The sequence below is a fragment of the Centropristis striata genome, chromosome 4 (genome assembly GCF_030273125.1).
Source record: "Centropristis striata isolate RG_2023a ecotype Rhode Island chromosome 4, C.striata_1.0, whole genome shotgun sequence".
In the NCBI taxonomy this organism is placed as follows: domain Eukaryota; kingdom Metazoa; phylum Chordata; class Actinopteri; order Perciformes; family Serranidae; genus Centropristis; species Centropristis striata.
This window is the reverse complement of record NC_081520.1, coordinates 8657286-8683721: the sequence shown is the minus strand read 5'-3', so window position 1 is coordinate 8683721 and position 26436 is coordinate 8657286. Positions and strand designations below refer to the sequence as shown.

General features: G+C 37.2%; 1 protein-coding gene across 2 annotated transcripts in view; it reads right to left on the bottom strand.

Moving 5' to 3' along the window:
- Nucleotides 1-7152: 7152 nt before the first annotated feature.
- sez6b (seizure related 6 homolog b) overlaps nucleotides 7153-26436 on the bottom strand; it is a 252343-nt gene continuing 233059 nt past the window's right edge. For both annotated transcript variants that reach the window (XM_059330806.1, XM_059330805.1), the window contains exons 12-17: nucleotides 24703-24894; nucleotides 20647-20841; nucleotides 15915-15950; nucleotides 15569-15677; nucleotides 13392-13491; nucleotides 7153-8665 (exon numbers count right to left, since the gene is read on the bottom strand). In XM_059330806.1, the coding sequence (XP_059186789.1) occupies nucleotides 8636-8665; nucleotides 13392-13491; nucleotides 15569-15677; nucleotides 15915-15950; nucleotides 20647-20841; nucleotides 24703-24894 (662 nt within the window). In that variant the 3' untranslated portion in view covers nucleotides 7153-8635. The remainder of the gene's footprint in view (nucleotides 8666-13391; nucleotides 13492-15568; nucleotides 15678-15914; nucleotides 15951-20646; nucleotides 20842-24702; nucleotides 24895-26436) is intronic.

Below are 26436 nucleotides of genomic sequence, written 5' to 3'. Positions count from 1 at the left end.
AGATTTTAAGTACAGTTTGAATTAATTCATGAAGACAATACATTTGGGGGATGATTTCATAACTCTATTCTTGTGGATGAAAAATTTTGCTAAACAAAGGATAACGTTGCAACATAGTTCATCATTTTTGTTTTGCAAAAGCATACCGAAAGTGACATGGTCTCTAGAGATAGCAGCTGGGAATAATGTGATTTTTTGTTTAATCCAATTGTGAATGTTGACCCAGTATGTTTGTATCACATCACATGAGAAGAAGACAGGGTCCGTGGTTTCAATGTCATTTTCACAAAATGTGCATAAATTGTCATTTATATTAAAGCGTAGTCTAAGTAATTCTTTAGAGGGATAAATGTTGTTCATAATTTTAAAGTCTGTTTCTTTTTGGGGGGTATAGGACATTTTAGGTACATCGCTCTCAGTTTATCAATTGATTAATTATAAAATTCATGTAAGATATTACATGATATTATTTTTGTTTTGTCTGCCAGGGAACAATGTGTCAGTGAGATAGTTTCTTCTAAAGTGATTATTACATTTTTTGTCCAGGATTAAAATCCCCTGTATTGACAATGGGACCAGTTGTGGTATTATAGGCTGGTGGGCCAATATATTTTTTGTTAGAAATATAAATCCCAGAGGGAGTGCTTTTTGTAATTTAAAAAAGTCTGATTTGGAAGGGTTGAATTTATGTTTAGTGCAAAACTGTTGATAATCTAAGAGATTACCATTGGCATCCATAGATCATATATTCCTCTCATACCAATCGTGATAATATAATGACTTATTTCGGTATTCCAACAACTCAATTACTACCACTCCCTCTTCATTTAAATGTGTTGATCTAGATCTAAGTTGTCCCTTTTGTGACTCCCATACTGAGACTATTATCCATCTGTTTTGGAAATGTAAATATACCCGTAAACTTATGTCTGTAAATACCCGTAAAAGATATTTGCAGATTTATTTTAGATAATATCACCTGTGACTTCAAGCTCCTCTTGTAAGATGTACTTTTTGGCTTTAAAATGAGTAACATTTCAGTTGAAAAATAATATTATTTAATTAATCTAATTATAATCCTTGCAAAGTTTTACATCCATAAATGTAAATTTGCCAAAGTGAAACCTTTCTTGTGTTTTTATGAAAGAACTGGAGATGTACTTCAAGTAAATAATGCTAATAACAAGAAAGCTATCAAAACTGTGAGATTATGCTCCCATTTCAGTATTTTTGATTCAATTTAATTTGTCTTTGCTTGTGACCCCTGGCAAATTTTATTATATATATATATATATATATATATATATATATATATATATATATATATATATATATATAAATTATTATTTTACTACTATTGTTATTATTTTCATTTTCTATTTATGTATTTATTTTTGTATTATTTAGATTTTTCTCAAATATTATTAATGTAATGTTTACCCTGCTACTTCTGTTACTGCACTACTGCTGTATATGTTCTATAAATGAATGTGAAATAAAGATTATATTAAAAAAAAAAATACCTCTTAAATTTCGTTGTAGTGTTACTGGTACTATAAGTCATAATTTTCAGTATCATTGTTGCATTTGCACCGTTATTTGTGTCCCAGGAGAAAGCTACTGCTGCTGTGTCAGACAGGTAGGTAGAGATAGATAGATAAAATAGTGAGAAATACTGTAATAATTTGCCAAACCCCCGAGTGACATCTCCTTAATGTTGGTTTTGTCCAAACAAACAAAAAAAATCTGAAACCATGAAATGCTATTATTGAATGAAAAATGACAAAACAATTCTAAAATAAATTTTCAGTCAACCAATTCATTGAGTAATTGTTCCTGCTTTATATTTGTTTATTTTATTGCTGCAAATATTTTAATTTGTGATATAAATAGTGCTGTCAAATATAAGCACAATATTTACCTCTGACTTGCAGTAGATGTATAAAGTGAAATGAAAACAAAATAGTAAAGTAAAGTACAAGTACCTCAAATGTATACAGTACACATGGTCAGTTACAGTGGTGTTTTTTTGTGGGAGTGGAAGCTTTTCCATTCTTTGTAATAAAGGAAGGAAAACAAAGTGGGCTCACACTGAAGCATATCCAGATGGGGGCCTCTCAGGGAAAAGAGGCTATGCTGGAACTCCAGCCCAGTCTGTGTGATCCCAGCCTGATGCCTGCATGGACATCAGTGAGCCAAGAGGAGTAGGAGCCAGCACAACATCTCACATTGCAAAAGTTCTGTTTATACTATACATCATTTTTTTGTAGAGATTAGGACAAACTGTAACCAAAAGAAGTTTAAGCAGTAAACTTTGCATTTGGGGGCGTCCCTGTGGCTCCCTGCTCGTGCACATGCTTCTTCCCCGCTGTCTCCCTCTTCCATTCTCTTTGTCACTATCAAATAAAGCATGAAAATGCAAAAAAAAAAAAAGAAAGAAGTCTGTGTATAATTATCAGAATACAGACAATTCCATTCCATGTCTGGTGGTCTGCATCACAGTGTGAAAGCAGGATATCATGGAGACTAAGATAAAGTAACCATTATTTTTCTGATTACTCAGGCATTGTCTTCATAACTTCAAGCTATTTTGCAAAACTCCAACCACTAACCACAAAACCTCACACCAAACTAATCAAAAACAATACCATCGCTTGCAAAAGTAAAAAACTGTTCCAAAATGTTGGAACTTCAAACTTTAAAAAAAAGAAAGAAAAAAGTGAATACAGTATGCACAAACCATTATTTTAATAAGCACACAAAGCACCTGATAATATATATGAAAAGGCTCTTAGCTATTGCTTTTTCTGTGTGCAGGGCATAGCAGTTTGCATTAAAGTTTTGTCGCACAACAAAAATACACACAGGCATCCTAATGTGTAAAGTACAGGTGTCTGAGCATAACACACTATTAGTACAAATAAGGATAAAGTTAAAGAACAGCTAGAATAAAGTTATTTTTTCCCCCCAAATGTTCCAACAATCAAACAACAAAGGTGCATTAACAGTTTGTGTTACTAAATCTCAACTTCTTTTTAGGTCAGGGCCCCGTTCCAAGTAGCGGCTTATCTGAAAACCCTGAGCTTGTTAACCCTGAAATGAGGGAAACTCTGGGTTTTCTGTTCCAGAAAAGGAGGTCACTTCAGCTCTAGATGAGTTGCCGTGGTAACTGACTCTGAGAACCTAACCTGCTCTTTGCAGGTGTTCTTAAAAGTCGCTTTGGATAAAAGTGTTAAATGTCTGTTAAATGACTCAATGTAAATGTAAAGTAGGAAGTGCATTCAGTTTGGCACACTTGGTAAATTAATTGTCTAGAAATGTGTTTTCCTGAATATAATGTTTGAACAATCACTGGAAGTGTTAAATTATTCAGAAAGACACTGTTATGCCAGGGTTTCTTATGGTAAAGGAAGCATATCCTGGTGTGTATGGCTGATGGGTCATTTGTAACCCTTGCCAGCAGAGGGAGGCAGTGATCTGTTGTGTTAGTTGCCCAAATGAACTGTTTGAATATATATCTCAGAAAAGCTTGCTCAAGTAAATGTGCACTTGGAAACAATCATATTTATGCGCACACACACACACACACACACACACACCAACATATTGGATGGTGAAGTGTCAAATCCCACAATGTCAACTAAGTTTATGAGTTTGAATATGAAAATATATTGAAATATTTTTCAGTTTCAACTGGATATATGTCGCAAAGGATTACCAAATTATCACACTCGTTTGAGACAACATCAGGCACCATCTACAGAGACCTGTTCCACAAAATAAACAAAGCTTAAAAGCCTTGTGAGGATGTAATTGAGGAATGTAAAAAAAACAAAAACAAAACATACTTCCTAAATATTCCTATTAATTAAAAATAAGCAGTCACTCCTTGACAGAAGGTTGTGTTAGTATGGATGCTAACCCACGGTGGCACCAGAGGCCAGCAGAGAACAGAGCCTGTTGACAGTAATGAAAATACGGTTTACTGACTTACAAAGCTGTTTAGTGTAGGTTGTACAGACTTTATGTGATATAAAGCATTTGAAGATATTTCAAGAAATTATCACAATAAGCTAAAATACCAATTCAGGCACTGGAGAAATATTTATATTGCAGATGAAACTATTAAAGTGGATTTGCTCATAAAAATGAGCATAACTCAAAAAATGTGTGTCTATTTTGGAAAATGTGATGATTTTTGTATTTTTATTTATTTATTGTAAAACAATTCCAATACTTTCTTTATCAATGATTTTGGTGTATTGACTTACATCTGCTTTTAGCTTGGGCTGTACAGATTTTAGGGATATGAAGCATTTAATCAAACTCCAAGAAATGACACAAAATACCCATGAAGGCACTGGTGGACCATTTATTGCAAAGTTTAAAGGGTTTGACATTTGAAATATATTCAAACATCATCTCTTCTGATTCGGGTACAATCCCTTTGGATACAACCCCTACGTAATTTAATGGCCACTCTCAAGAGATGAAGACAGACATATTTTCCATTGTACTTATAAGTAATCCTCTAAGTGGGAGACAACAATGTGGCAGGTTTCACAAAGCTTTGTTTGCATTTTAATCCTTAAGGTAATAGGATGTAAATGTCCTTACAACAACCTATAAAACAGCATTGCCATGACCCATCTCTTTCACCATTTTTGGAGCAATATTTTTTGCTGCTGGCACTGGTTGACATTTCTCAATAATGATCATCTCAATCTCAACCCCCCATAAAAAGGTCAGATTAGCTGTGTGGTTTTCCATTACTGGGGGAAAAAACAGCCCATGGCAGTCAGCCATGTATAACATTTCACTCAACCTTTTTGTTTCATTAATGACATAGTTAAAAAGTGAGCAAAATAGTAATTTCAGTAGAACGACTCTGCAAGTCAACACTTGTTGACAAGTTCTGAAAACAACAAAAAATAATCATGAATCTTCTCAGACAGATGGTGTTTAAACATTTTTGTATTTGAGATAAAATAAATGTTTCATTAACACCTGTAAAATGTTTGGTGATGTTCCTGAATTACCCCAAATCAAAAGATAAATCATAAACTGAGTATGAACTAAGGCTATTTTCACACAGGCCTTGATGCTCTATTCAAATTTTTTTTGCTCAGATCTGATATTTTTGTTTGGTTGTTAACATAATTTGGTGAATGTGGCCTATATCAGACCCCAGTGGGACTCCATAAACCTGAAGATTAATTTGAGATGCAGCTCAGCACTGTGAGTCAAGTTGTTCTGGTCACAAATATCTAATAAATATGAATTATTTAATTAAAGATATTAAGGTGTATAAGGGTTCATAACATTAATATATGCCCCTTTGAAATCCATTTCCATGTTCATATATGTCCCATAAGTTGCAGCAAGTTTTGGGTTGATACCATTTGTAACACACATTTTGTGCTGAAGTATGCAATTTTATCCATATCAAGAATGGAAAAAATGGTTAAAAAAAAAAACCAACAGAATATTATACCAATATACCAAGATTTTGGAACATCATAGAAAAATCCATGCTGGGATTTGGGTTAAAAACTTTGATCACTTTCAGCGATTGGATGACGAGCACTTCTATTCTTCAAAGTACTGAGAAACCCCCTTAATGTCAATAACCCTGGGAATGACATTAATGTACATCCTGTACACCCTGTTATCAGCATAAAGTAGCCATGTGTGTAAAGAGGAGACTCAAGGGAACCCAGAGAGCCTATTTTCTGTGGCTCAGTTGGTAGAGCGGCTTGCCCCCCCAACCGAAGGGTTGGTGGTTCAATCCCTGACCGTCGCAGTCTACATGTCGAAGGATCCTTGAGCAAGACTGAACCCCAAATTGCTCCCGATGCTGCGTTCATCGGTGTGTGAATGAATTCCCAATGGTGGCAGGTGGCACCATTTAGGGTAGCCTCTGCCACCAGTATGAATGTGTGTGTGAAAGGGTGAATGAGCGCAGTCTGTAGTGTAAAGTGCTTTGAGTGGTCGCAAAGCGACTAGAAAAGCGCTATATAAGTGCAGGTCCATTTACCATTTAGATAGCATGACATCAGAGGTCTGACTTTGGCTTTGAAAATCACCAGGAAACATAAAAAAATAGCCATAGTTTGCAGCTTTATTTTGACAACTCCCCGACTACCTGATGCCTATACGAACCCCAGAAACTATACTGTATAGCACTTCTGTTCTGCAAATATTTTCCACACCTTATAATGGCTAAAGCACTTTTGTTTTTTTATTGTTGCCTTTATACTTGTTTTTCTTTTTTTTTTTTTTTTTTTACAAATGAACAAGATGCAACACGTTTCTTAATGGTATGGTTTAGAGGTGTTGCTGGGTGTATTGTTGAATTCCAGCCTTTATGCTAAGCTACACTAACCACACCCAACTTCATACTTGAAACACAGATATCAGAATGATATCAATCCACTCGATTCCTTAGATATTCGAATTTCATGTGATAGCAGTATCTCCAGTTTATTCCTAAAATTGAGAACGTACAGCCTCCGGAAAAAAAACAAAAATGGTGAAAATACTGCAGTTGGAACAGTAAGTAGTGCAAGCAGTAAATCAGCAGTGTAGTCTCAGTTCTAAGTTAATAAAGCCTGCCGCTTCTCAAGACCAAGTGGAGCTCCATGTATTGTTTTCTAACTGTTGTTAAAAGTGAAGGGCATTAACCCCGGAGGAAAACACATCCCCCCTGGGCTTTGTGACACGGTCAGGAGCTCTAGAGGGACGAAGAGTCGGATGAAATGCAACGGGACAGTTCAGACTGAGGCTGCTTTGAAAAAACATCAGAAATGTATCTGATAGGCCTGGATCTGATTTGTGCTGTTCAGACTGTCATAAAAAAAAACAGATGTGTGTCACATGTGAGCAAAAAATGGGATTTGGCAGCATGAAGCCTAACTCAGGGTTTTCTCCTGAAACTTGATTTGTGCTAACACTGATTGAGTTCATGTCTGTTATTCTGCACTTTTGCTTTACGCAATTTATTCATTTGATAGTTTAATTGTCACTGGGCCTAATACATTTTATTGCAATAGAACTAGCCTCACACAATCAAATAGACTTCAACCATTCACTTCCCTACAGTGCAAACAAAGAGACTAGTGAGTCAACAATAAGACACGTTTTCAAAGTATCCACTGGTTTTTCTGAACAACAACTTTTATTGAAGATGTTTGTGAAGTAGCTTAATCAGTAATTTATGTACAATGAATCAAAAATAGGTTAATTATCATTTTCATCATACCAGCTTGGACATATATTATCATAGGATAATATATACTGTATACTGTTTAAACAGCAGTAAAAGTCTGAATTCAGACTCAATCTCCAAACAGGCCATGGCATTATGAGCAACAGCTTTCCTTCCTTTGCTTTATAGAAGGTTTAATGCATGGGATGTCAGTAAACTTATTTTAATTTCACTTTTACTCTAAACTGACACTGGTTAATGAAGCAGAAAAAAAAGATCTTTATTTATTTTTTCTCCATGTTACATGTGAATGTATGAAATCAAGATTGTCATTTTAAAATATAAATTGAAACCTGAATGATTCCATATTAGATGTTTATGATTTAACATTCTGGGAAATATGTCTATTTGCTTTCTTTCTGAGAGGATTGGAAAATCTATAGCAGTTCCATGCAGTGTCTTTAGGATGTAGTTAGCCTAGCTTAGCATTAAACCTGGAAGCAGGCCTGGCTCTTTTCAAAGCAAAACAAACAAACAAACAAACAAACAAACAAACAAACAAACAAACAAACAAACAACACGTAACCTCTGCTTACATCTTTAATAAAGAAAGAAAATTAAGAAAATATCAATCCCAGAAACTACATAGCACTTCTGCTTTGCAAATGTTTTCCACACCTTATAATGGCTAAAGCACATATTGTTGCCTTTAGACTTGTTTTCTTTTCTTTTTTTTTCTACAAATGAACAAGATGCAACATGTTTCTTAATGGTATGGTTTAGAGGTGTTGGGTGTATTGTTGGATTCCAGCCTTTATGCTAAGCTACACTAACCACACCCAACTTCATACTTGAAACACAGATATGAGAATGATATCAATCCACTTATCACATTCTCAGAAAGAAAGATTTTCCTTCAAGGGCCTTTTTATTTAAGGCACATTCTGATTTCTTATCTCAAAAAGGTTGCAACATTTTTGGACATACTGCTGTGGTTTTTCTCAAGTTCAATTGTAAATGTTTCTCTCAGTAGACATCCCATAGATCCAAGCTCTTCTCTTTAAATGGTGAAAGGAGACATATAGTGTACAATGTACTGAACACAATGTAACATTTGTGGTTATATGCACTTAATGGCACGAGCTTCGCATTGATTCCCTCAGCTTTCTGAGATGGTACCTTGCACTGAAAGTTCTCAGGATTAAAAACGGTATAAACTGCTGCTGCTGCTGGACTGTTACTGTTGAAGATCTAGAAAAATAATCCGGTGGCCAGCCTTTCCAGGGGCAAGGTGGTGTCCTCTGTTGGGTAGATAAAGGGAGGCTCATATTCAGGGTACAGAGAACAGGGTGGAGGTGTCAAGGGAGTCACCAAAGGAGACGTTGAAAAGGCCATACTGTGTCCATAGTGAAACACACACAGGCGTCTTCAGATTGGAACCTCATATTCTCTGGTTTCCTGTGAAGAGAAACAGCATGTGAGGTTACAGAGAGAGCTGCATAGAGTAGGTCTGGTCAAACACAAAATACATCAACATGACACAACCAACCCTAATTGACATTGTAATGAATTAAAGGGGAACAACACTAAGAATTCCAATGTATTATTTCCATGGTCTAACAAAGTTCAATCAGTACCAACCAATGATTGCTTTCTTTCTTCTTCTTTTTTTTTAAAATACGTAAATTAGCTTTATTCTATTGTATTATTCTCAGTACCAAAACCAAAACATGAACCCATATATTCCCCTGTGTGCTCTTAGTAGGGATGGGCGTTTGGAAGAAAGCTGCCAACCTTTTTATCTATAACGATTTTATATATACATTTTGTATTGAAATGAATGGACCCAAATGCTTCTGCAGCCGCCGTCAGCGCCCCCTGTTGGAATTTTTGCTAGCAGCTTAAGGCACTTCCTGGTTTCACTCATTGCTCAGACCCGGAGGTTGCCCCATGGTGTAAGTGTGTGAAGGCCTGCACATGTTTCGGAGGACGGAGAGGTGGGGGTCGGGGTTTGACCAGACACTGCTGAGCAACGGCAACACAACTCAAAATAACTTTATATTACGAATAGCGTAAATATACTTTCAGTAGCTTGAAATGTGACGTTAGCACAGCACATAATATATACCGGTATAATCGCAAACAATACGATATGGCACAGCCACTAGTGCTGTGTTTTCATTCCAAAAACGTTGTAAAAGCAGTTTTTAATGTATTTGTTAATATTGTGTCTAAAATATAATGGGACATTTAACTTGTTGAATGGTGTGAAGACATTATCCATCCTGGATAAGCAGGCAATTAATGAGATGTTGGAAATTGGTTACTTGATTGTTGTATTTGTATTTAGCAAGTTGGCTTAAACTGAAAACATGACATTTAGGAAATTGGAATTGAAGTTGGAATGTTATTACAGAAATTGTGGATTTAGGCATTAACTATTTAGAAGTTAGAAGGGGCAGCTGTGGCTCAGTTGGTAGAGTGGTCACTCACTGACCGGAAGGTCGGTGGTTTGATCCCTCACCATGGCAGCCTACATGTCAAAGTATCCTTGGGCAAGATACTGAACCCCAAATGGCTCACAGATGCTGCGTTCATCAGTGTATAAATGAATTCCCAATGGTGGCAGGGGGCACTGTTGTAGGATAGCGTCTGCCACCAGTATGAATGTGTGTGTAAATGGGTGAATGAGTGCAGTGTGTAGTGTAAAGTACTTTGGATAAAAGAGTTGTATAAGTGCAGTCCATTTACCAAGTTAAACTGTAATATCACAAGAAGCACCTCATTACCATGAAATTTGGGTTTCATTTTGAAGAAATTTCCAAAAAGTTTTTGCCTATTATGACTTAATTACCATGAAATTTGCGGACCAATAAAGTGTTAACAGAAAATTGTGAGACTTATCTTTTATATCTATAACATTTGTTATTTTAACTTACAGTTTATGCAATGGATTCAGGACAAACTCACCTCATTGTTCTGCTAGATTGCCAGCATGAAAGAAAAAGAAAACAAGTAATTCAACCCAAAGAAAAAAAGTCATCATCTGGAGTGATGCTGTACCTTATTAATGATTATATGCAATATATTAAATCAAGGGGATTTATTCATATATATGTATATATATATATATGCAGAACCCAGTGTTGCAAAAACTAATGAAAATGTTGTTATCATCCCATTCAATGACTGCTTATTGAAAACAAATTGGTTACGTTAAGCTAAATGTGATAACGCTACAAATCTACTTCTTTAAAGGTTAGGGAAAAAAACTTCCTGGTTAGGCATTAAAAAAGATAGTAAAAAGTAACATAAATGCATATAAAATCTGAAGTTAATTTGTTATGTGAGTACCGGAAGATACTTACGCTGGTCACGTAAAACCGTGACACACAAAAGTTAACTTTGTTTTTCAGATGGTGTACGAACCTCTGTCCTCCCATCCAACCAGCGCATTATTGTACTTTATGCTCCATTTCATTGCTTCCCCTTTTGTTTTCACACTCCATAGAGTCACCTCTGCTTTGGCGTCATGAATAATTACTACAGTCCATTCAGTTGTCTGATAACGACCTACTGGTCCTACCAGCAGACCTCTAGAGCAGGCCTCTAGTCCAGGGCTGGGCTGGGACAAAAAAAATCCGCCCTGACATTTTTACCTCAACCAGCACACCACAACTGATTACTCCCTAACTATCTTAGTGCTCTACTGAACATGTAGATATACTAAGGATTAATCCAAACTACACTTCATGTTGGCTGCATAAGACAGCCCTCATCCCAGGGTGTCAATCAAAACACAGGAAGTCAGGACGGATAACTTTCTCTCATTAACACAAATGCAATAACATGCAGCACAACAAAGCAAACCCATAGGCCTCCAGGAAAATATGAAAGAACACACATTAAGAGTACAGTGGAAACTCCATTGCTCACTGTACAACGGTGTTCTACTAATGCTCAGGAAACAAATTTTCCAAATCAAAAAAGATCCCTTTGAGTGGGCAGATTACCCTGAAGAAACATCAAAGCCTTCACTGTCTAACTGCTAGTCTGTTTATCACCTCCAAATCTATCATCAACTGATCACGCTGGCACAGATTCCTCTTACTATGAGTTTGCCCCCTGGCTGCATGCACCCAGTATTGTCAGTACAGAAGAAAACAGTCTATACACCATACATTAAGGATATAATGTATCAATCAAACTACACATGATGTGTTCAAAAAGTTAGCAAGCTGACAAAATAAAGTTATTAACCTGACTTCGTGATATTTGAGACAGGCAGAGAACCATTTATCGCTTCTTACAGCATGTTGCCGGGTGCTGTCATCTCTATCCACCTCTTTCTTTTTATTTTGTCTGTGCCGTGACTGATTGATTGATTGACAGCCGATGGGCCCAAGGAAGAAGGGGACTTGGCTATCTGCCCACCCTCTTACTGTTTTTTTTTTTTTTTGCCATTGTTCAATGAGTCTACCAAAAAGGTTGTTCGGCCCCAAAGACTTGTCGGTAGAAAGCCTTTCTATGTTTTATGTTGTTTGTATAATCTTGATGATCTTCAAGAATAAAGATGACTTAAAAAAAAAAAATTGTATGAAGCCTGTGATAAAATTTTCCTATCAAGAACGGTGGCCCCAGGTTCACTGTGTCAGTTATTTTGTGGCAATTACAAAAAAGAATATGTGCTGCATGAGCACAATATCAACAAAAATAATCAATATCTTAAAACTTGCTTTTACTCAGCTCCTCTCCTCTCATAGGGTAGGGCCTTAACCCTACCCTGTGAATGAACCCAAAGTACATATTGTACTTCAGTGGTGAAAATTCCCCAACAATTTCTAAGTAATTAAATCAACAAAAAACACCAAAACAGGCTTCCTGTGTGATAACTGATCTATGCTAAGGTCATTGAAGGTTTGTTTTGTTTGTTTTGCTAGTGGGTTTTACTAGGTTACCTGACTTTGAGGTCCTATCCAGGGGCCGAGTGCACAAGCTGGGCATAAAAAAAATAGGTTTTATCTCTTACGCCTAAGCTTCATCAAACTCTTGAATTTACACCAAGTGCACCAAAGCCGTCTATTGTTGCTGCACCTGTTTTATGATGGGAGTGCATGTGAATGCAGGCAAAACAGTGTTGCTAAGCAATCCTCTTCTATTCAAAGCCAACTCTAACCTCTCCTTTCAATCAAGCTATGAAAGAAATGGGCAAAGCAAGCCAAAAGAAAAGGAAAATTAATTTTAATGATAGAAAAACAAGAAAACTTACAGTTACAGTAAGCAGAGGATAGAAACTTCAACTTGAAGCTTAATTAATCAAACAAAGAAACACTGTCAGCATAGAAATCTATCACCAATGCATTTAGTAACGGATGCCATGGCCTGTAGACAGTTGAGGTGAAGAATAAATGGAAAGACTCCCAGAAAAGATTCATTGGTTCTTAAAAACACACAGAATAGGGAGGTACTTCAACAAATACATCATTATCCAGCACAATCCTCATTGATATTTTTGCATAAGATTCCCCACCAGGTACACTCAATTTTATGTACAAATCCTGCTTAGTCTTTGGTGCTTCTTTGACTGTGTAGGTGGATACGATGCTAAAGGCAGTGTTGGACAGCCAAGGAGATTCTTCTTATAATCCAGCATGCTGTCCCACAGTATTTTGAGAGGGCCTGTTTGCATGAAAAAAGTTCTAAGTTGGACGTAATATTACACCAAGGAATATGCCCAGCTGGTGTACTTGTCTCCTGAAGACACTGTCTGTGTTAACCTAGGTTAAAGACTTATTTCAGTTTTGTGCTTACATGTTGCAGATTTCCAAATTGATTTGTTCAGATTACCACAGCACGTCTGGAATCAGAAAGTAGTCTGGAAAACTACTGTCCACATTAGGCCGAGAGCCAGTGAAATTGGAGATAAATAAGAGCACACAACACATTTTTGAACCAAGGTCCCATCTGCAAGTTCATCCAGACATGCTGAAAGACCTTCTCTGGTCTCAAACCAAGGGTCCAGTATGTTGGGCACACAGGGGGAATGGGGAGATGGACTATGGGCCTGGTACTCCAGTATAATGTAGCAGACAGAAGACCCTGCAACTTCCTCACTCAAAAACTCAGAAACACTAATATGCAAATGTATGCCAACCATTTGACAGTTGCTTGTATGTTGACTCACCCTTGTCTCATAAACTGAGTTGTCAAACGTAGATTCTCCAGTGATGTTTTCATATGGTAGGTTGGAGGACAGGGAGAGCTGCAGGGACTTCCTCTGAACCCTGAGCAAAGACAAAGAAGCAAAAATCTATATTTTACTATACTATGTAGCAGGTCATTATCATCCTGGAATTATAGTAGCAACATCCATGTAGTGAATACACATTTTAAGTAAAGGAGGAGAAATCATTTTCATGGACTATGAACCTTTTGCTGTCTCCTACATTATATTTTGGGTGGGTTCTATTTTTCATCATTGTGTGCTGAAATCCTTGATCTTAATCTCCTGACAGCTGTTTAAGATGCACTTGACTAAATATAGTTGCATGATTTGCCTCTCTTTGAGTTCATCAGACAAAAGCTGTCCAAACCCACTCTCTTGTCCAAGAGATCAGAAGATATTATTAATATATCAGATGCACCATGCAGGAGAACCATGGAGATATTCAGTAAAATATGGTTTCCATTTAATACTCTTCTCTCTGAAGGGACTGTAGTGTTTCATTGCTTTAACTTTTTGCACCTGTTTTAGTAAGTCAATTTTTGTCTCAAATCTAGCACTAAAAAGGAGAGTTGTAGGCCAGCTGTGAGGTGTTATGAAGGTGGATGGAAGGATGATGGACCAATGACACTTATTAGAGACATGTATCAAAACATGTTCTATATTTTAGATTCATCGAAGTAGCCACCTTTTGTTGCGGTCAAGTGAGCCGTCATTCGCTTCTCTGTAGTCAAACCAGCCGTCCCTATATAATGTAGTGCGCCCATATTGTGATATTTACGGTAAATTCATTGAGACTGCTCCAAGCGAGCTGACATGAAGGATAAACACTTTACTGTCATTCTCTCTCACTTTTTTTCAGTATAAAACTCTTACCCGCAGAGAGGAGATGAAGTATTAACTTTACATCAACACACCACATGAAATTATCAAATTGCGTCATGCCAAAAATATATTTGTTGTGTCGACGTGCAGTTTTCAGTTTTCAGAATAAATCAAAATAAATGTTACACAACCAGGCCCAAATACCAGATACATATGGAAATAAATTGCATGATATTCACAGAACTGTTCTCTGTGGATTTGTTTTTTAATTAAACGCCTTTGGATATAGACTGTACAGTAAAACATTACATTATATTAAAATTCTCTGTTTCCAGTCACTATTTCCACTGCAGGTACATTCTACAGGACCTCAGGTATCTTCTCACAAACTTACAGGACTTTTCACTATGGAAATCATAATAAAATGCACTTCAATATTTACTGTACAGTAGAATATTACAATATATTAAAAAGTAATTAAAATTAAACTGTCTGTTTCCAGTCACTAATTCCGCTTCAGGTTCATTCTAAAGGACCTCGCGTATTTTCTCACAAGCTTACAGGACTTTTCACTGTGGAAATTCTTAATAAAATGCACTGGAATATTTACTGTACAGTAACACGGGCACACTACATTATATGGGGATTCCTGGTTTGACTACGGAGAAGCGAATGGCGGCTCACTTGACCGCAGTCACCTTTTGCTTTGATGACAGCTTTGTACACTTCTGACATTCTCTTAATCAGATTCATGAGGTGTTCACCTGGATGGTCTGCAATTAACAGATGTGGAATTTTGTGGAATTTCTTGCCTTCTTAGTGTGTTTCAGACCATCCAAGAAAATCGTGGCAATTCCGAAGAATCTAAAATATAAAACATTCTGGTTTGTTTAACACCTTTTTGTTTACTACATAATTCCATATGTGTTCTATCATGGTTTTGATGTCCTAAAGATTAATCTACAATGTAGAAAATATAATAAAAATAAAGAAAAACCTTTGAATGAGAAGGTGTGCCCAAATCTATCAGGTAAATGCTGCACAATGTTGACCAGATCATCTCTAACTTTGTCAGTTTCTTGGTGCTCCAACAGGTATCATGGGAAACATTGAGAGTGCATTGATTTATCTTATGTTAATTTTATTGTTGGTAAATATAATTATTGTTAATTTTCCACTTTTCCTATTTAATTGACGGTAGTTTGTATCATTATTTTCTTAGAATAACACCAATCTTCTTTTCTCTGAAAACAGTGCTCCTCATTGAACTGTATTATAATATATTTCACTTTTTCATCATAATATGAACCTACTTTGAGAAGCAGACGTAGATCCCAATGGCGAGGATGAGGATGATGATGATGGGGATGAAGACAGCAAATGCTACTTGGGCTGCCTCCATCCTTAGCTCTGCAGCAGATGCTATTGGAGAAAGAAAGGCGAAATTGAAAATGATTTACTGACGAGTAAAATGCTACAATTTATATTATTTACAACACAGAATAATCTACTGTATGCACATATCATATTTCATAAAGCGCAGCAGAAGTGAAAAGTTAAAGTTGTTTTTTGTAATTGCTGAAACTTGAATTATTGTATCTTCTATACTCATAAGGACTCAAGTTGTGCAGGTAAAATAAACTTGTTGGAAAGACTTACCATCTAGTCTGTGCTTGTCAAACTCTGCTGGGTGGGCTGAGGAGAAAACAGTGGCAATGATAAACATGGGGGTCAAAATGCCTGAATGAAAGAAAGTAAGCAAGCAGTTATTATTTTGTTCAAAGTCATTCTGTCTGAGCTTTTTTCCCACAGAAGACAACACCCTTGATCTCTGTAGAGGGTCATGGGCCATGTTTTCCGAAAGAGGGTTTTGAGATGGTGTAGTCTAGTGTTTGCTTTTTGTACCAGGTTATTGATGTGTTTGGTCAAGGTCATGTTATTTTTTTGAAAGGTTACTCCAAGGAAGGTTGCTTCTCTGCTGATGTTGACTTGTTGGTTGTGGTGTGTTAGTTTGATTTTGGGCTGCAGGCATCGATTTCTGAAGGATGCATTTCGTTTCGGCAGGGTGTAGTTTGATTCTCCGCGTTTGACCAGTTTTCTATTTCCTTGACGCGTTTTTTGGTTGCTACGTGGGGTGATGTGGAGCTGGACTGCAAACTGTACCTCTGACTTGGCAGAAGGGCAGCAGATGTCTGAAATGTACATGAGAAAGAGGAAAGGACTCAAAACTGCACCCTGGGGAACGCCTGCTCCCTTGATCCATTCCTCTGTGATATTGGTGTGATTTCCTTTGATGACCACAAGTGTGATTGGGATTTCAGATGGGTTTGCGGTGCTCTGTGTGTGTTCTTATCTGCAGGTGAATTGTGCTACATTGAATGCGCCTTCAGGCCCTGGTGAAAGTAGTGAGTTGAGGGAGGGAATGTCTTTGAGGAAGATAAGGATATTGCCATTTGTCATGTGAATGAGTTTTTGGAGTTTGGCTTGTGGCTTGAGTTTTTGGATTTCCTGAAGATGGATTGTTTGGTTGAAAGTGGGCTGTCAGTGGTTTTGTAATTGTTTTACTTTACTTTTTACTTTATTTTTGTAACTGTGAAAAAAAAGAAAAAGAAAAGTGCCTTGGTAACCACATGTGCTACTACCTCATTTGGGTCTGTGTCTGTTGGGGCTGTTGAAGCTGAACAATGTTTCAATGATAAATGATGTAGCCTAAACATGCTTTGGTTTGTCACCATTAAAAATCAAAACACCACAAAGTTTTATCAGCTCCAGGCATCGATACAATAGTCTAAGATCAATTCTCAGACTCAGACGTGTGGACTTCACGCTGACTCAAATTTGCGTACACGAGCTGAGAGCAGACTGAGATTTGATCGTACCCTCCGCTCACGTCCAAACTGATAAATGCCGAGCCTTGCGTAGAAATGATCGTACGCCCACTTTACGCTCACTTTCTGTTGTACGCTCGTTTGATAAATGAGAGCCAATGAATTTTGGTGCTTACTGTAAAATGTCCCAACAGGACTGAAACACTAAAATAACCCCCATACTTAAGTGTCAGTCAAGTACTGTGGGCTGGGCGGTTGGTCTGCTGTTGGTCTGAGAGAAATCACACTACACACACTTCTTCACCATGAGGTGTCTCCTCCAGCCTGAATGTTTTTTGTGCTTTGATCAGGGTAGAGGCTCAAACTAAAGGCCACTCTTTTGTTATTTCAGCCTCCAGACTAGAGCAATCTTCTTCAAAGTGCCAGGACAACAAAATCCAGAGCAATTGAATAAAAGAAAAAACAAGCAGAAAAAAATACACTTTTCCTCTTCAGCCTTTCACTGTGATTGATGTGTTTCTCCTGCTTTTTGGAAACATGCTTGGTCATCTTTCTTGAGCTTGTTTCTTGTTTTGTAAAATTGTCTTTCAAACTGTCAAAGTATTCTAGGAGAGTCACTAAATAATAGAGAGGATTAAAGGGATCATGTGACTGTCCAAAGGTGTTTTGTGTATGTTTTTGTTTTGGCCATGTCTTTTGTTGTTTGTTTGTTCTATGAACTGGATAAAAATATTTAAGCTACATAATTACTTAAGTAAAAATATACTCAACACAAGCTTGACCTAACACAGAACCTGAAATCATGACATAAGATCATACTGATATACAAATAGCATAAGAGAAATGTAGGGCCATTAAAAAAACTGTACTACAAAAGTGGTGAATCTAACTCATTTGTCAATCCCATCTCCCATTTGTGCTTGATGGCTACCTTGTTGAACTGCTCCAGCAACACACAGTGAGGGAAAGATTCAGTAATCGAGGGAGTGAGAGAGAGAAGGGCTCATGACACTCAAAATACACCAGCACTAGGGTTTGAGTAGGTCTACGTTATATATTATTTGCAAAAGTGCATTTAAACTAAAAAAAAATGCACTCTCTATGTAGCTTGTGCTTATGGCCAGGAGAGCAGCCTATTTAATATGCAGAAAGAGGTGTGATGGGGCCTCACGCTGCATACTCACAAAAACATTGTGTACGCTGTTTTTCCCGCGCACGCCACATGTATGAAAGGTGAACTTGCCATGAGAATGTGCGGTGGCACCGCAAACTTTTGATTGGCGGAAACTACTGTCTTTTATGCTCTGTTTAAAACGTGTTTCATATCTAAACTGAAACTACACACAACTGCATTGTGTTTACAGTTTATAGCTCTCTGACAATGGAGGAAAATGCAGTTTTCCACCCTCAATAACCCGTTCTAAATATGAGGGGATTGATGATTTTTATCATCTATTGTATTTTATATTTCGCCTGCGTACTGCTGATAACATGTACAATTATGATTCTAATAATAATAATAATAATAGAATGTTGAAGTCTGTATGTTTTTAAGTCTGTTTATGTTTTAAAATTGTATATTTTCTTAAGTTAATATGTTTAGCTATTTCCACTATTTTTATATACATATACACCGAATTTCCCTCAATCAATAAATAAATAAAGTATTTCTGATTCTGATTAATATGGAGCACAATATCAACCTAGTGAAACATATTTTCACAGATAACCTGCCTTAATCACTGTCTCAAAGTCCTGATCGCCGACTGTTTCCCCTTTGGTTTAACATGAAGATGTTAACGCTGCAGGTGCACAGCGATCCATGATGCACAAACCCCTGAGAGTTACCTTGTTACCTGATCAAAAACACTTGTTGCTTTTTGCATAAAGTTAATAAAGTGCTGGTTTACTGCAGAACATACATGGTCTATATTGTTTCTGTGGTTTGAACGTATGTTGTGTTTAAAATAAATGGAAAAGTGAGATAATGATTGGAGTTTTTATAATTTTTTACTGCTATATTTGAGTTACTCCACATTAATATAGTCTTATCATAACATGTATTCCATATACCAGTAGAAGTTCAAAACCAGATAATTTACTGCATTTAATAATGCGATGAAATGAATTCTGAGCGGAATATAGTTCAGAGTACTGATCTGGCCTTCTGTACCCTTCATAGTTTTTTTCATATGGCCCTTTGAAAATTAATTGCATACCCCTGCTGTAGAAGTTAGGTGTAATGATGTAATGTTTGGTGGCGTTGGGCACACAGGGACATTTCAGGGGACTTCTAAAGTCCTTCCTCACCCTCAAGAGGTGCTGGAATGCCACTGCAAACTGCCCAGTATAGACTTTTACTACCCTGGGACTAGCTAGCTTTGTTTGTTCTGTGTCTCGAGAGCTCCCTTTCTGCCTGGTGGGGGTTTAGGGTTAGGCTGGGGATGTCAGGGTGGGATGCAGTGAGTATTATTTTGGCAGTGGTTCTGTTTTTATGGACGGGGTGGGGTTATGATGCAGTTTTCTGTCTGTATTTATTAGGTTTGAGTTTAAATCCTTTTAACCCTTTATCGGGCAAAGAACCGTATTTGGTAACTTAGTGGATATCTAAACGGGTTCCCTGTGTCTCGCTCTCTGGATTTCTTCCAGCTAATCAGCAAAGATCAGCCTGTGTCATAGACGGTGACACCATGACATCTGACCAATCAGTATGATAATAATATAATAATATATGATAATATAATGACCTTGACCTCCAATGTAAAAATGAAAAATTTAGAAAAAAAAGAAGAAGCAAGAAACAGTTGTACAAACAGAGTTATTATTCAGTGACTTGTACCAGGAGAACTTGACTATGACGGCATACTAGGGCCAAGTATGAATAAGAATAAAAATACAAACCCGGGGGAGGAGGATAATATTTTGAGAAAAAAGTTGCAAATTTACTAGATTAAAGTGGCAAATCTATAAGAAAAAAAGTTGCAGATTTACGAGAAAAAAGGGAAAAAAAAGCAGCTTTTTTCTCACAGATTCACCACTTTAAATCTCAGAAATCTGCGCATTCTCATAAACTTTTTCTCAAAATATTCCCCCCCTCCCCCGGGTCTGTATGTTTTTTTTTTTTACACATTCTGTCAGTATGTAATATCCTCCAATATTCTCTAGGGTTGAAATTTAGAATTTGCAAGTATTTGAATGAGCGCCCTATTAAGGGTTAAGAGGGTCATTTTAACTTTGATTCAATAGTATTTACATTTTGACATTAAGTATATGTGTGACTTGTGACTTGACTTGCAAGAAACAGTCTTAAATCAATACAATGATTTAGTTGTCTTGACCACTGGAGTTAACCAGCTGAGTAGAACTATAAAAGGAATTGAACGATTCAGCAATTTATTGGCACATTTATAATTACTAATCAAAATTCTAGATGTAATATATTTTGTTTTATATTTAAACTTAAATTAGCTCAGATATTTTAAGAAGTAAAAGACCCCATGACATTGTGTTTCGCTTTAGTTGAGGTTACAATGTAGTGAAGGCATCAGGGTGCAGTTCCTTACCTTTACAGACAGGTGGCAGCCCACTCCACTGGGATGGGTGTCCAGGGACACAGTGGAGAACAGGCTCACCCAGCAGCTGATGGCCAGTCAGACAGGAGTAATGAAGCGTCTCTCCAGCCTGGAAGTGGAGCTTGTTGGAGCTGGGGATCCCAAAGTTAGGTGTCCCTGGGTGACTGCAGGGCTCAAAAGTCTCAGCTGGAGTTTAAAGAAAAAAAACAGTTCACAATGACAACGATGTGCAAAAATGTGAGTAACATATGTAAATGTTCTCTTAATATTTATAAATAACATTTTTATCACAGCGGGGCCATTGGAGGATGATACTACTGCCCAGACTGCCATGGAAATTGTTCTTCTGCCAATAAAAATGACAATAGTATTTCTATCAAACTAAAAAAATACACTTGTCACATGTCAAAACTTAACAGGCAGATTGACGTGAAATGTGAACACAAGTAGGGATATAGGCTCAAATAAGATTTTGAGTTTGGGAAATGATGTTCAAACACTGAGGCTGTAAACAGAGTAAAACATGATTGTTAAAAAAATACTATATATATTAATAACATGTGGGCTAAATAAAACGTTATACATACTCTTAACGGTATGAATTGCTCAGTCTGTGGCAGGTCATTGAAATGCTAATGAAACCATGACACTATGTGACCTAATGTCCGTTTTAACATAAACATTTAAAGTCTTAGAAAAAAAATCGCCAAATTTACTATGGAGCTTTGCCATTAAATTTAGTCGTATGAGTCAGAATTTGGCCCCCAAGTGCAACAGTGGTCATCATGGGATACAAATAAATAATAGATTATTGATCCCACACTGGGGAAATTCACTTGTCACAGTAGCAAAAACAGAAGCAAAATGTGTGAATATAAATGGTAGTAGTTTGAATGAAAAATATAAATACAGATCAAGATTATATATTAAAGCTATGGTGAGTAGTTTAATGATAAGTGCTAACGAAGGTGTGGTGATGATCTGAACAGAAACTACAACATGATCAGGTGGTGCAGAGGGGTGTTCCATCAACGTGGCTAAATAAACAGTGGCTTCATTGGAAAAGCCTGGTTAGAATGAACACCAACTTTCACTTCAGGCTAAAGCCGTTCCACTGTCAAAGCTAACCCAACCCAGACTATACAAGCCAGCATTGTGCACGAGCATGGAGTAAATAAGCAGCCCCTATTAATCGATCGTGGAGCAGCCGGGAGCAGCCAATAGATGTCGCAAAAAGTGATGAAAAGCAGCGCTGAAGGAGCTTTATGAAGACTTTGTTGGAACCTGGTCTCACAGGAATCCGTGAAATAGCCACAGATTCGCTTAACTCAAAATCCGTGGAATAGCCACGGAATAACTGAAATTTCTGTGAAACTGACACGGATTTTGCTACAATGCAAATTAATGACATTTATTTATTTACATTTTTTTTTCTATTTTTTGTTCCAAGTCACGTGACTTTTAAGGTCCCGGCGGTCAGAACAAAAAACATGGCGGACAATTCTCTAATTTTTAGTGAAAAAATCAATATTTTGACTTATTTTCTGCATAAAAATGGATTTTGATCACATTTCTAGCGAGAAATATATGTTTTATTTTATTTGTATTAAAATTCACTCAGTGAACGTACATAATCACTTTGTATGTTGGAATAGCCAGGGGATATGACCATGTTGCTTTCAAGCGACAGTCACAAAAAGAGGTGAAAAACAGCGCTGATTTTTTTTTTTTTCGGCGGCCGAGCAAACGATGCTTCTGGAGCTTTACGAAGAATATCAAGTGACACAATAACAGACAATACTACAACCATTAACAGAGCCAGGGAGATGGCATGGCAAAAAAAAATGCAGACTGATAAAATGCACGAGTTATTCAATCCTACTTATTGTGTTATTTGTAGTTGTTAATAAATACACAATCAGATCACTAGATCAATAAGAGTGGTTATATTATCAGTAGGCTGGATAATAACAGCTGTATGTTCACAATTAGGTGTAGGCTAACTTCGGAGAACTCAAAACTAAAATTAATTTCCTGTAAATTGGCCTAACTGGGTGAAGTAACCATGTCCTATATTAATTATGCTGTTACATATCAACAATAGGAATCTGAACAGCCAAAAAAGGACTTGGACAGGTGAAAACGTAGTAGTATTACTACTCCGCCTACTCCTCTCTTTGAGTGAAAGACGTCTGGCTCCTCCGCCACTGAAGGGCTCTACATGTCAAACTAGACTGTTCTCCTCGACACATACAGTTCCACTTTCGCATGATGACACTTGTTTGATCTTCGAAGGATTTTTGGAAGTACAATTTTGCATCTTTTGCTCATGATCTCAATCTCATGCATAACAATGACCTGCCTTTTCTTCTCCAAAGTAATTTCCGTTGTCCGGTAAAATTAATTATTAGTCAGTGCCATCGAACAATATGTCTCCACCTAGAAAGTAGGTGAGGCAGAGTATGAGACATTCATGCAAATGACTTTAATGCCTTCAAGGCTGTTTGAAGAGGAAATTATATTTTAATCAGACTGACACACTTTTAGCTTGTAAGCTTTATCAGAGGTCAGGTGGTGTACTTTAAAATCACAAAAAGGCTGATCATTTATAGAAGAAATTGACTTATTACAAAAGCCTTAACTGGTAAATCAGAAAGATGTCTAGTAAAATTATAAAATGTTATATTTTACACAAAACCCTTTTTCTAAAATTACATGCAGACATTGACAAGTTAATACTTGTGTGCTTGTGAAGTGGGGGTTCATAAAAGTATCCTACTGTTGGCATTTCGTTGTTGCTGTCATAATTAGTCATTTTTTAAATTTCTTTGGTTTGTCTCTTCCATAAACCGCCAAAAGCCTGATTTAAAGAGCTGATCTGTGAAGTGTGCACGGCACAGTTCTGCTTTTGTGTAGGAACACATACAATACACATCATGATACATTTTACACTTTTAAAATTTAAAGATAAGTCTGACAGCAAGGTGAAGTGTTGAAAATATTCTAGGTAGTTAAAGAGAAATATATTTATTTTTAGCTGATCATTCTATTAAAAAAATGTTGCTGCCATAGATAATACACTGACTATGTAAAGTTACATATATAACCCTCAAAATATCCCAAGTACTCTACCAAGGAATAAAGGATTCATTTATCAGCAGGATCTGGAAAAAATCTGTCCATGCATGTATTTTCAGTACTGATTATCGTATCAGTGTCTTTACAGGTCTAAAATAAGTCCAAATAAGTCATAAATAAGATTCCAAACTCTGATACCTGGATCCTCAATAAAACCAAGAAAGTGGATCACATCTTTCCAGGTCTGATTCTTTACACTGGCTTCCTGTCTGTCAAAATACTACTGTTTGTAAATGAAGAACTGAATGGGTTAGGTCCAAAATACATTTCTAATCTAGTCCCTCAGGACTAGGTCTCCTTAGTGACCTGGCGCACTTCCGATTTGCGGAGTGAATTTGCAGCATTTCGCTCTTGCAGTTGTTGTTGTTTTTGTATGTGTTTTTTGGTATTTGCAGCATTTTTCTTTGCCATTTGTTTTGTGGGTTTGTAAGTTTTTGCTTCCGCTTCGTTTCTGTGATTGCAGCATTTTTCTGTTGCATTTGTTTAATGTGTTTGTGTGTTTTTGGTTTTGCAGGATTTCTGTGTTTGTAGCGTTTTGCTGTTTGTGGCGCGTTTGCCCTTGTCGGCCACTGTAAAAATCAACAGTGACAGTAGAAACTGTATGAGAGCTTGAGAAAAAAATCCAACCCACTACTTTCACACCTCCACACACCTAGCCATCACTGCATAACATGGGTGGGATTTATCACATAGGCACTAATTGGCTGTCAAATTGAAATGGGCCTTTAGGTAAACACAACATACAAAGTTAGCCTTTCTTTCCCGGCTCACTGACAGAAAAGCAAACCCCAGTCTAAACATTCCTTTTTTTTAAAAAAATAAATAAGGAAAAGCCTGCATAATATAACTTTGAATTCAGTTCCCGGTATAGCTGCATAGGCCTTGAGAGAAACTTTAACTTATACGTACGAAGGCATCTAGGCAGCTTCTGGTTCCACTTGGGGCCTGAGGATCCTCGATTGTAGCAGGTGAGCAGGCTGTTTCCAGACAGGGTGAAGCCCTTGTTACAGATGTACTGGATGGTTGAAGCCACAGTGAAATGGGGACCCGACAGCACCCGCCTGCTGTGCTCCACTATTCCAGGGTCAGCACAAGACACCACTAAATGGACAGAACAAGCAAAATGGTTATTGTCAACTCTCATTTTCTGTCTTCCTTTGGCTCACCCAGACAGAGAGTTATGACTTTAACACAACACCAACAAACTGTACAATTCACACTGATGTTGACCAAGAGAGCTGATCTGTAACATTTTTTTAAGAGGTGACGATGTACCCATGTATGAGCTAACAATTTGAGCATTATGAAGGTTTAAAAGAAAGAACCAACTGAGATTAATATATAATAACATAAAATTAAACATTTGCAGTAATGCAAGTAAATATATTACAAAATAAACACAGTATATTTGCAATATTTACATACAATTCAGCAAAGACAAAAAGGGAAACACAGAATATAAATAACCAACAAAATACCAACTGTGTGTACTGCTGTTCTCTCACTTCATACATGTTGACATATTGAGGCCAGAGATGAAAATTGTAGTTTCTCCATTGTACCAGTAACAGTAAAGAGCCAAAGGGAGACACAATACTGCAGACATATGCATTTTTGGATACTGGAAGTGAATATAACAGGACCAAGAACCAATATTCTGAACCAAGGAAACATTTATGGAAATATTAATTCTGGACAAAGGCAATTTCATTCTTTTACCTGGTGCCCATTTTTCGAGCTTGACATTCCCAAACAAGAAGACCTCACAAAATGAAGAAAATATTAGACAGTCCAGTTCTTTTTGTTTGAGCCAGGTTACATGAGCCCACAGAGGCAGCATTAAGCAATTAGTTGTGTCTGTTCTGACATCCAATCAGACCTATTCTGGTTCCAGCAGGAGAGGGGCCAGTCAGGCCAGAAACACAGGGTGGAAGTCAGCCATGCTGGAGCCTTGGTCCCTGCCTTCTGCCAGTGGGGCTGGTCACTGGTACCTGTGTGTGTGTGTGTGTGTGTGTGTGTGTCTGCTTTTGAGTAATAATCGAATGAAAACTAATTGGAATATTAGCCACTCTTGGTTCATATTAGCTTAGCAACATGGCTATTGCTAGCAGCCTGACTACTGTCCGAAGCAAGAAACAACCACAAGAACTCCAATTTGTACAACAGTACTATGGTTCCATTGCTTGCCAATTAAACTACATGGGAATAGCTACTTTAGGCTATTTTATTGAGTTGTGAACTATTGTTATGGGGTAGTAGTGAAGCTATAATGTGCTGTTGTTAACAATGTGTTGTCTTGGTTCAGGACTACAAAGCCTTGATGTCTCATTCATTCATTCATTTTGCTTGTTTTCCCCTGCCTTTCCACTTATTGTCATTTTTAGACCCAGCTCCCCCCACTCACTCACCTGTTTGATATCCCAATCAGCTTGGTAGTATATAAAAAATTGCCAGCTGTCACTAGCCATTGGCCATAATGTCTTATTGCATTATGCTAAGTATTCTGGCAATCTTTTTACTGTACTTACTACCTGATTCTGCCTGCCTGATTTTGACCTTGTCTGGTTAAGTCTGCCGCCTCTGTTTGCCTGCATGGGTTTGCCTTAAGATTTTGGACTTGGACTGCTCTTAATTTTCTTTCTT